Genomic DNA, 11175 nt, shown 5'->3' on the forward strand with positions numbered 1-11175 from the left:
CATTCTCAAACGGCATCGCAGAGTTGTGTGTGTGTAACGACAGATCTCGACCTGTGGTTAGAAGAAGAGTTTCTAGTTTGCATGACATGTGGACTCAATAAATCATTATCTTGAGACAAATAATCAAGCGGACATTCAGTGCAACCTGTGTCTTTTATTTAAAATACATATTCTGTACATGAGTAATATTCTCTGTGACGGCCCTGAGGAAAACATTACAAGACTCCTTTAATATATCTTTTTGGTGTGGACTTAAATGAGACGTCAGACCCTGTATTTATCATAAGAGTAGGTCTGATTTCTTATGCATCTAAGAAATGTATTTGACTAAACTGGAAAAAAGAATACCTTCCAACATTTGAATTATTTAAAGGGATACTCCACTTTTAAATGAAAATTCTGTCATCATATCCTCACCCCTCACCTAACATACAGTTTTAAAAACAAAACCCACATCATCTTAGAGACCTGGAATATTTCTACAGACCTAATATAAACGCTTTGATCCATGTCTTTGTAACAGTATTCATACTGACCATTTATGTCCTGTTCTTTTATCTCAGTTTTAATTTGCTATCAGAAACTGGATTTGTTGATGTATATGTTTTCACATATGTGTACTCTGATGCTGCTTAATTTAGAATATTTCCATTGTTTTGATTGTTGTGCTATATTGTAAATTGATAAAAAAAAATGTAAATTGATACAAATATAATTTACGTCTTTTAGTTGGTCAAGAGATTTAAAGCGTCGTTCTTGAAGAGTGTGCATGTGTGAACGAGCTCTAGTGCGTAAGAACGAGTCTATGATTGAATCTGGAAATAAAGCAAAATAACTGAGAAAAATGTGAAATAGTCCTCAGATGTCATGTCTGTAATTTATATCAAAACATCTAGCGTTATTTCGATCTCAAACAGATCCATTAACAGTAGTTATTACTCCATAACCTGCGGGACATCATTAACCAACACGGTTGAACGACCAATTTGAGACAATACGGTTTCGGGAAACAGTCGTGACTATAGTTGATTTCTTCAGCGATGATCGTACTATAGTAGTGAAGCAGCGAGTTACACACCCCAGAGCTCATGTGTGTGTGTGTGTGTGTGTGTGTGTGTGTGGCGCCCCCTGCAGGCGGTGTGCAGTCACGTGACCTCGGCCCACAGCAGAGATGTGCAGTGGAAGGCCAGTGAGACGCTGGTTCAGCAGATGCAGGCGCGCATGCGAGGGTTTCTGCTGCGACAGAAGCTAACCGAGCGGCTGCACTTCCTCAACACACACACTCCTGCCGTCATCACCATACAGGTGAGCCTCACCTGACCCTCGACACACACACTCCTGCCGTCATCACCATACAGGTGAGCCTCACCTGACCCTCAACACACACACTCCTGCCGTCATCACCATACAGGTGAGCCTCACCTGACCCTCGACACACACACTCCTGCCGTCATCACCATACAGGTGAGCCTCACCTGACCCTCGACACACACACTCCTGCCGTCATCACCATACAGGTGAGCCTCACCTGACCCCCAACACACACACTCCTGCCGTCATCACCATACAGGTGAGCCTCACCTGACCCTCGACACACACACTCCTGCCGTCATCACCATACAGGTGAGCCTCACCTGACCCTCGACACACACACTCCTGCCGTCATCACCATACAGGTGAGCCTCACCTGACCCCCAACACACACACTCCTGCCGTCATCACCATACAGGTGAGACTGACCCTCAACACACACACACTCCTGCCGTCATCACCATACAGGTGAGCCTCACCTGACCCCCAACACACACACTCCTGCCGTCATCACCATACAGGTGAGCCTCACCTGACCCTCGACACACACACTCCTGCCGTCATCACCATACAGGTGAGCCTCACCTGACCCCCAACACACACACTCCTGCCGTCATCACCATACAGGTGAGCCTCACCTGACCCTCGACACACACACTCCTGCCGTCATCACCATACAGGTGAGACTGACCCTCAACACACACACACTCCTGCCGTCATCACCATACAGGTGAGCCTCACCTGACCCCCAACACACACACTCCTGCCGTCATCACCATACAGGTGAGACTGACCCTCAACACACACACACTCCTGCCGTCATCACCATACAGGTGAGCCTCACCTGACCCCCAACACACACACTCCTGCCGTCATCACCATACAGGTGAGCCTCACCTGACCCTCGACACACACACTCCTGCCGTCATCACCATACAGGTGAGCCTCACCTGACCCCCAACACACACACTCCTGCCGTCATCACCATACAGGTGAGCCTCACCTGACCCTCAACACACACACTCCTGCCGTCATCACCATACAGGTGAGCCTCACCTGACCCTCGACACACACACTCCTGCCGTCATCACCATACAGGTGAGCCTCACCTGACCCCCAACACACACACTCCTGCCGTCATTCCCATACAGGTGAGACTGACCCTCAACACACACACACTCCTGCCGTCATCACCATACAGGTGAGCCTCACCTGACCCTCGACACACACACTCCTGCCGTCATCACCATACAGGTGAGCCTCACCTGACCCCCAACACACACACTCCTGCCGTCATCACCATACAGGTGAGCCTCACCTGACCCCCAACACACACACTCCTGCCGTCATCACCATACAGGTGAGACTGACCCTCAACACACACACTCCTGCCGTCATCACCATACAGGTGAGCCTCACCTGACCCCCAACACACACACTCCTGCCGTCATCACCATACAGGTGAGACTGACCCTCAACACACACACTCCTGCCGTCATCACCATACAGGTGAGCCTCACCTGACCCTCGACACACACACTCCTGCCGTCATCACCATACAGGTGAGCCTCACCTGACCCTCAACACACACACTCCTGCCGTCATCACCATACAGGTGAGACTGACCCTCAACACACACACTCCTGCCGTCATCACCATACAGGTGAGCCTCACCTGACCCTCGACACACACACTCCTGCCGTCATCACCATACAGGTGAGCCTCACCTGACCCTCGACACACACACTCCTGCCGTCATCACCATACAGGTGAGACTGACCCTCAACACACACACACTCCTGCCGTCATCACCATACAGGTGAGCCTCACCTGACCCCCAACACACACACTCCTGCCGTCATCACCATACAGGTGAGACTGACCCTCAACACACACACTCCTGCCGTCATCACCATACAGGTGAGCCTCACCTGACCCTCGACACACACACTCCTGCCGTCATCACCATACAGGTGAGACTGACCCTCGACACACACACTCCTGCCGTCATCACCATACAGGTGAGCCTCACCTGACCCTCAACACACACACTCCTGCCGTCATCACCATACAGGTGAGCCTCACCTGACCCTCAACACACACACTCCTGCCGTCATCACCATACAGGTGAGACTGACCCTCAACACACACACTCCTGCCGTCATCACCATACAGGTGAGACTGACCCTCAACACACACACTCCTGCCGTCATCACCATACAGGTGAGCCTCACCTGACCCTCGACACACACACTCCTGCCGTCATCACCATACAGGTGAGACTGACCCTCAACACACACACTCCTGCCGTCATCACCATACAGGTGAGACTGACCCTCAACACACACACTCCTGCCGTCATCACCATACAGGTGAGCCTCACCTGACCCTCGACACACACACTCCTGCCGTCATCACCATACAGGTGAGCCTCACCTGACCCTCGACACACACACTCCTGCCGTCATCACCATACAGGTGAGACTGACCCTCGACACACACACTCCTGCCGTCATCACCATACAGGTGAGCCTCACCTGACCCCCAACACACACACTCCTGCCGTCATCACCATACAGGTGAGCCTCACCTGACCCTCGACACACACACTCCTGCCGTCATCACCATACAGGTGAGCCTCACCTGACCCCCAACACACACACTCCTGCCGTCATCACCATACAGGTGAGACTGACCCTCAACACACACACACTCCTGCCGTCATCACCATACAGGTGAGCCTGACCCTCGACACACACACTCCTGCCGTCATCACCATACAGGTGAGCCTCACCTGACCCTCAACACACACACACTCCTGCCGTCATCACCATACAGGTGAGCCTCACCTGACCCTCGACACACACACTCCTGCCATCATCACCATACAGGTGAGCCTCACCTGACCCTCGACACACACACTCCTGCCGTCATCACCATACAGGTGAGACTGACCCTCGACACACACACTCCTGCCGTCATCACCATACAGGTGAGCCTCACCTGACCCCCAACACACACACTCCTGCCGTCATCACCATACAGGTGAGCCTCACCTGACCCTCAACACACACACTCCTGCCGTCATCACCATACAGGTGAGCCTCACCTGACCCTCAACACACACACTCCTGCCGTCATCACCATACAGGTGAGCCTCACCTGACCCTCGACACACACACTCCTGCCGTCATCACCATACAGGTGAGCCTCACCTGACCCCCAACACACACACTCCTGCCGTCATCACCATACAGGTGAGCCTCACCTGACCCCCAACACACACACTCCTGCCGTCATCACCATACAGGTGAGCCTCACCTGACCCCCAACACACACACTCCTGCCGTCATCACCATACAGGTGAGCCTCACCTGACCCCCAACATCTCCACATGCTGTTCATGGGAGAACCAGTGTGCTAATCTACACATTTAGACTTGATGATTAGACTAGACTGATGTAACCTTCATCCTTCCCTCAGGCAATTTTGACCCGGTATTAAAAAAAATAATATGTAATGGATTTAAGGAGTTTTGTGGTTGAAATTTAAACCACAAAATATGTATATTTTATTAATCATAAAGCATATCTAATTAATTGACATTATGAACCTTGAACAATTTAACAACAATTTATTCAAAGTTTAACAAAAATTACATGTTTACATCTCAATGAAATATACATTTTTTTGTGTGTATTTTTTATCCTTGATTTCGGGGTTTTCTGGATTCCATTTTAATGGTTTAATAATATTTTCATAATTAAAAAGCATTAATTGAATTCATAATTTATTTATTTTTTCATTTCTATGATTTTTAATCTTTGATCTTTTGTGAGAAATTGTGAGAACTTTAGAATTGTCTTTTTTTTATGACTTTACATACATTAAAAAAGTTTTAAGTAATGTACTTTTATTTTTAATTGATTAATAATAAGTTAGCTCAAATGTGTGAAACTTTAGCTCAAACTTTCCTGGTTTCCCATATTTGATGCCAAATTAAATCTAATCTTTAATTTTGGGTGAACAATGCATGATACATAGTGTCTCATATTTGATACATTGTTGCACCTGTAATGATTTATGATACTTTGTGTCATCAGTCTCACTGGAGGAGATACAGACAGCAGAGAGAATACCGGCGCAGACTGCAGTATCTGTACCAGAACTGGAGAGCCGTCCTCAAGGTAAAGCGTGTGTGTGTGCGTGTGTGTGTGTGTGTGTGTGTGTGTGTGTGTGTGGGGACTCACGTGTGACTCTCTTCGCTCTCAGATCCAGGCTGCAGTGAAGATGTGGCTCGCCCGCAGGAACTATCTCGCCCGGCTCGCTTACTTCAGGAGACATGTGAGGGTCACGCCTGCGTCCGGCATCATGATGATGAGTGTGTGTGTGTGTGTGTGTTCATCTGTGTGTGTGTTTATCCGCCAGGTTGGAGCTATAATCCGGATCCAGGCGTTCTTCAGAGCCAGCAGAGCCCGCGAGGAGTATCGCCTACTGGGTCAGTCACTGATGATGAACTTCACAATCACTGTATTTGATAGTGCCGTTCAAACGTTTGTGACCAGGGTTTGACATTAACTCTCGCCAAATGCGGGTAAAAATCAACCGTGGCGAGTAACGCTGTCAAATCACGAGCTAATTTAGTGTGTTACTGATTATGTTTACTCACTTTGCTGGAGAAGTTCAAGACAAATCTGCACAGATTTAGCGCAAATACTCGCGAGTCATCATGATATATTAAATACAGTGTATTGCACAGAATCTGCTCATATCTGGCGTACTTGAACACACTCGTCACTACGCCACATATAACAGCACTTGTTCGTTTGCACTGAAGTAAAAGCGAAGATTAAAAACATCTGGTTTGCAGTTCACTCGAGCGCGCCGCCGCTGTCGGTGGTGTGTAAGTTCGCGCACCTGCTGGAGTGTGGAGACGCTGACATCCGTCAGGAGGCGGAGCTGCTGAGGCTCAGGGAGGAGGTGGTGAGGTCCATCCGGGCCAACAGACAGCAGGAGCACGACCTGGACCTCATGGACCTGAAGATCGGCCTGCTGGTCCGGAACCGGGTCACGCTACAGGTCAGACAACCAGCGGAGACACGACGGCTCTGTTCATCTGTCTCTCCCTCTCTGTCTGTCTGTCTGACTGTCTCTGTCTGTCTGTCTGTAGGAGGTGGTGTCTCACTGTAAGAAGCTCACGAAGAAGAATAAGGAGCAGTTGAGTGACATGATGGTTCTGGACAAACACAAGGGCCTGAAAGCTCTCAGTAAAGAGAAGAGAGACAAACTTGAGGCCTATCAGCACCTGTTCTACCTTCTGCAGGTACACACACACACACACACACACACACACTCTCTCTCTCTCTCTCACACACACACACACACACACACACACACACACACACACTAACCTGACCCCTAAACCTACCCATCACAAAACCTTCTGTGCTTTTTTTATTTTTCTCTCTCTCTGTGTGTGTGTGTGTATAGACCCAGCCGCTGTATCTGGCTCAGCTGATCTTCCTGATGCCTCAGAATAAAAGCACGAGCTTCATGGAGACGGTGATCTTCACTCTCTTCAACTACGGCTCCGACTGCAGGGAGGCTTTCCTTCTGCTGCAACTCTTCACTGCCGCGCTACGCCACGAGATCAGGTACGAGAACACACACACACACAATAAGCGAACATCACATTAATCATTCCTTTAGTGAATTGATCTGCATTGAAATTTGATTTATTTCCATCAGTCATTAATTTAATCAGTCAAACATGTGAATTGGTGCACACGAATGAAAGCGCTGGCCTCTGTGCAGTGTGAAGGTGGATCGTCCGCAAGAAGTGGTCACCGGAAACCCCACCGTCATCAAGATGCTGGTGAGCTTCTACCGTCACGCTCGCGGTCAGAACGCGCTGAAGGACGTCTTGGGTCCGGCGATCAGAGAGGTTCTGCAGGACCGGGCCCTCAACATCCGAACCGACCCCGTGGAGATCTACAAGAGCTGGGTCAACCAGACCGAGAGCCAGACTGGCCAGAAGAGGTCCGTGAGAACGCTATAGGAACACCGTAAAAATGTTATGTCCTGCTCACTCAGAAAAATTATGGTAACAATATTACACGTGATATTTTTGAGTAGTTTTTAAAGGTGCAGTGTGTAAGTTTTAGCAGCATCTAGTGGTGAGGTTGCGAATTGCAATCAACAGAACACATTCCTGTGTGAGATAGTTCTTATGAGATCTTATAAATATTACATTGTTTAAATTAATATTTTTTGCTAACTGGGATTTTGTATATGTACATTTCTGAAATACATAGCTGTGTGTGTGTGTTTCAGTTGTTTACCGTATGAGGTGAGCGTCGAGGAGGCCTTGAGTCACTCAGAGGTCCAGCAGAGGTTAAACATCTCCATCACAAACCTGAAGAACCTCACGGAGCGCGTGTTACACGCCATCACCAGCAACACACACAAACTACCGTGAGTGTGTCATGCCTACACACATATACACTCCTGGTCTGAAGTTAGAGATGTTTATGAAACAGTGAGTCTCTTCTGCTCTCAAAAGCTGTGTTTATTTGATCAAAAATACAGTACAAATTGTGAAATATTATTATGATTTTAAAATATCTGTTCTCTATGTGAATATACAATAAAGTGTAATTTATTCCTGTGATCAAAGCTGAATGTTCAGCATCATTACTCCAGTCTTCAGAGTCACATGATCCTTCAGAAATCACTCTAATATGATGATTTGATGCTCAATTATTAGTAATGGTTATTATTATTATCAATGTTAAACACAGTTTTTACTGCTTAATATTTTTGTGGTTGTGATTTTAATAACAGTTTGGTCACTTTATTCAGTCCCTCCTATATTTAGAATCAGTGTTTGTGACGGTTAATGCAATATTACCTGCAAAGAATTAATGCAAACTGACCACAATCAATTTCAGTAATTATGCACAAATAAATTACAGGTAATCATATTCTTACTGTTACTAATACTAATTTCATACCGATTATTAATTGACAATAAAAAAATAAAAAGTTGCAAGAAATTTTGGGCTGCATAAAAGTTCTGTCAATTCTTGATGGGACTGAATATTAGATGATGATAACATTTTTTTTTTTTTTATTTTTTTTTTTTTAGGGCTGATTTTATATCTTAAGTGTGTGTGTGTGTGTGTGTGTGTGTGTGTGTGTGTGTGTGTGTGTCTCAAACAGGTACGGTTTGCGCTACACTGCTAAAGTGTTGAGAGACGCCCTGCAGGAGAAGTTTCCTCAAGCCAGTGAGGACGAGCTGTACAAGGTACATTTCTCAAACCTCAGATTGTCATAATTATGTATATATAATTCCTAAAATTATAAAGTCTTTATTTTTAGAAATTAATCATTTCTACAAATAAATGCTTTTGATCATAAAATATGTATTATGTGTGTATACACATCTTTTTAATATAAAGATTTAAGATTTTTAGTAAAGAAAATAAAATATGTATTTAAAATGAAAAGTGATGATTGTGTGTGTGATCAGATCGTGGGTAACCTCATCTACTACCGCTACATGAACCCTGCTGTCGTGGCTCCTGACGGGTTTGATGTTGTGGAGTTCGGCGCCGGTTCTGCTCTTCTTCCGGGTCAGCGCCGGACTCTGGGTTCCATCGCTCGCATCCTCCAGCACAGCGCAGCGCTCAAACACTTCAGCGGGGACTCGGCTCACCTGCGCGCGCTCAACCAGTACATCTCTCACACACACACACGCTTCAGGTGAGTGCGAGACATAGGGGTCGGGAATCGAATATTTGTGATAAAATTAATTTCTACACACTTCCTGTCTCATCTCTCGGTTCCCTACACACTTCCTGCCTCATCTCTCGGTTCTCTACACACTTCCTGTCTCATCTCTCGGTTCCCTACACACTTCCTGCCTCATCTCTCGGTTCCCTACACACTTCCTGCCTCATCTCTCGGTTCTCTACACACTTCCTGTCTCATCTCTCGGTTCCCTACACACTTCCTGTCTCATCTCTCGGTTCCCTACACACTTCCTGTCTCATCTCTCGGTTCTCTCCTGTAACAGGAAGTTCCTGCGCGCGGTGTGTGACGTGCCTGAGCCGGAGGAACGCTTCAATATCGATGAATATTCAGAGACGCTGATCCTCAACAGACCCGTGATCTACATCTCCATCAGTGAACTCATCAACACACACAGAGTCAGTGCCAAACATTACATCACAGTTATGCTCTAATGATATTTCACAGTATGCATGTGTTATAGAAACCTGATTAAAAAGTATCAAAACAGGATGATCATTTACATACTAATAGCCATGATTCTGGAGATCCTCTCTGAAATAATGTATAAATATTAATTATAATATTAGTAATTATATAATATATATTTTTATTGCATAATTCATTTGAATTATAAAAAAAACAATAGTGTTACCTAAAATAATCAATTTATTAATGATTTATTTATTACAAACTGAAAATATAATTTAACTCAAAATATCGAGTAATAATTAAATAATCGATTGAAATGTGCTTGATGATCATCACTCAAATATTGAGTTGTACATAAACATTTTAATTGCACATAAGGCAGTTTTATGTGAACCGTTCCAGATTTAATTATTTCTACTCTAATTTGTTATTGAAATATAAACATTAACAATAAAATGCACCGATTTATTCAAACATACATTCAATAATGAAGTTAGCAGGTTAAATAAAAAATATAAGGAACATAATATAGTGCATATATTCCTCTTACATGTGAAAGCGCTATTTATATAGCGCTTTCACATGTGCTACTGTACACCCAGAGCGCTTCACAATCAGATCAGGGGATCTCTCCTCAATACCACCAGTGTGCAGCGCACACACACACACACACATTTTTTAGTTTTTTTTTTCACTGTGGTCACATGACCATGTTTAATTCTGTGCAGTTAGTCATCCTGGAAATAAATTGTTATGCAATTTTATAAATTCTGCTGCTGTGATTGTGCACACAGTCTGCTGGTGCTCTCTCCTCATGAAGCGTGTGTGTGTGTGTGTGTGTGTCTCTCAGCTGCTGTTGGAGCATCAGGACTGTCTGTGTCCCGATCCCTCAGACCCTCTTCAGCAGCTCCTGCAGGATCTGGGATCAGTGCCGTCGCTGCAGGATCTCATCGGTAAGTCATACGGATCCAAAGCCCAATGAGCTCCCTACCTAGATAGAGTTCTGAGGGCCCTTCAGTTCTGTGTGTGTGTGTGTGTGTGTGTGTGTGTGTGTGTGTGTGTGTGTGTGTGTGTGTGTGTGTGTGTGTGTGTGTGTGTGTGTGTGTGTGTGTGTGCAGGTGAGGGGCAGCTCAACCCCACTGATCCAAATGTGGAGCAGCCTTTGGCCAAGATGGAGGTTTCTCTGACGCTCACCAGCAAGTTTGACGTGTTCACGAGCTCTGATGACCGGCCTGATGCGCGGGGGATTCTGCTGAGGTGGGCGGAGTCTGTCAGATGATGAGTGTGTGATGATGATGATGATGATGATGATGTCGTCTGGTTGTTCTTCAGCACTAAGCAGCTGATCATCGATGTGATCAGAACGCAGCCCGGTGACACCCTCAGTGAGGTGCTCCAAGTCTCCGCCTCCAGAGATCAGGTACTCACAGAAAAACCTAAAAATGCTAAATATTTACCAAAAATTATTTTATAATGTCTACATGTGTATCTGAATTTAAATTGAAAGAATGTGAGGAATGTGCTTAAATTACCATTTATTTATTCATCAAAGCTAGTAATTTAAAGGTAAATAAAATAAAAAATGAAGTATAATTTTAGGGCTTCGGGTCATGTTGACCCGTGAAGGAAAGATGAGGGTTA

General features: G+C 45.7%; 1 protein-coding gene across 1 annotated transcript in view; it reads left to right on the forward strand.

The window, feature by feature from the left end:
• Window positions 1-11175, forward strand: part of iqgap3 (IQ motif containing GTPase activating protein 3) — a 33254-nt gene that overhangs the window by 13847 nt on the left and 8232 nt on the right. The window contains exons 19-33 of the mRNA XM_081388906.1: window positions 1135-1305; window positions 5415-5498; window positions 5584-5655; window positions 5740-5809; window positions 6182-6390; window positions 6482-6634; window positions 6802-6965; window positions 7126-7350; window positions 7645-7785; window positions 8533-8617; window positions 8843-9075; window positions 9389-9521; window positions 10385-10487; window positions 10653-10791; window positions 10867-10954. Of these exons, the coding sequence (XP_081245032.1) occupies window positions 1135-1305; window positions 5415-5498; window positions 5584-5655; window positions 5740-5809; window positions 6182-6390; window positions 6482-6634; window positions 6802-6965; window positions 7126-7350; window positions 7645-7785; window positions 8533-8617; window positions 8843-9075; window positions 9389-9521; window positions 10385-10487; window positions 10653-10791; window positions 10867-10954 (2070 nt within the window). The remainder of the gene's footprint in view (window positions 1-1134; window positions 1306-5414; window positions 5499-5583; window positions 5656-5739; window positions 5810-6181; window positions 6391-6481; window positions 6635-6801; window positions 6966-7125; window positions 7351-7644; window positions 7786-8532; window positions 8618-8842; window positions 9076-9388; window positions 9522-10384; window positions 10488-10652; window positions 10792-10866; window positions 10955-11175) is intronic.

Source organism: Scardinius erythrophthalmus, assembly GCF_964197995.2.
Source record: "Scardinius erythrophthalmus genome assembly, chromosome: 16".
Classification (NCBI taxonomy): Eukaryota; Metazoa; Chordata; class Actinopteri; order Cypriniformes; family Leuciscidae; genus Scardinius; species Scardinius erythrophthalmus.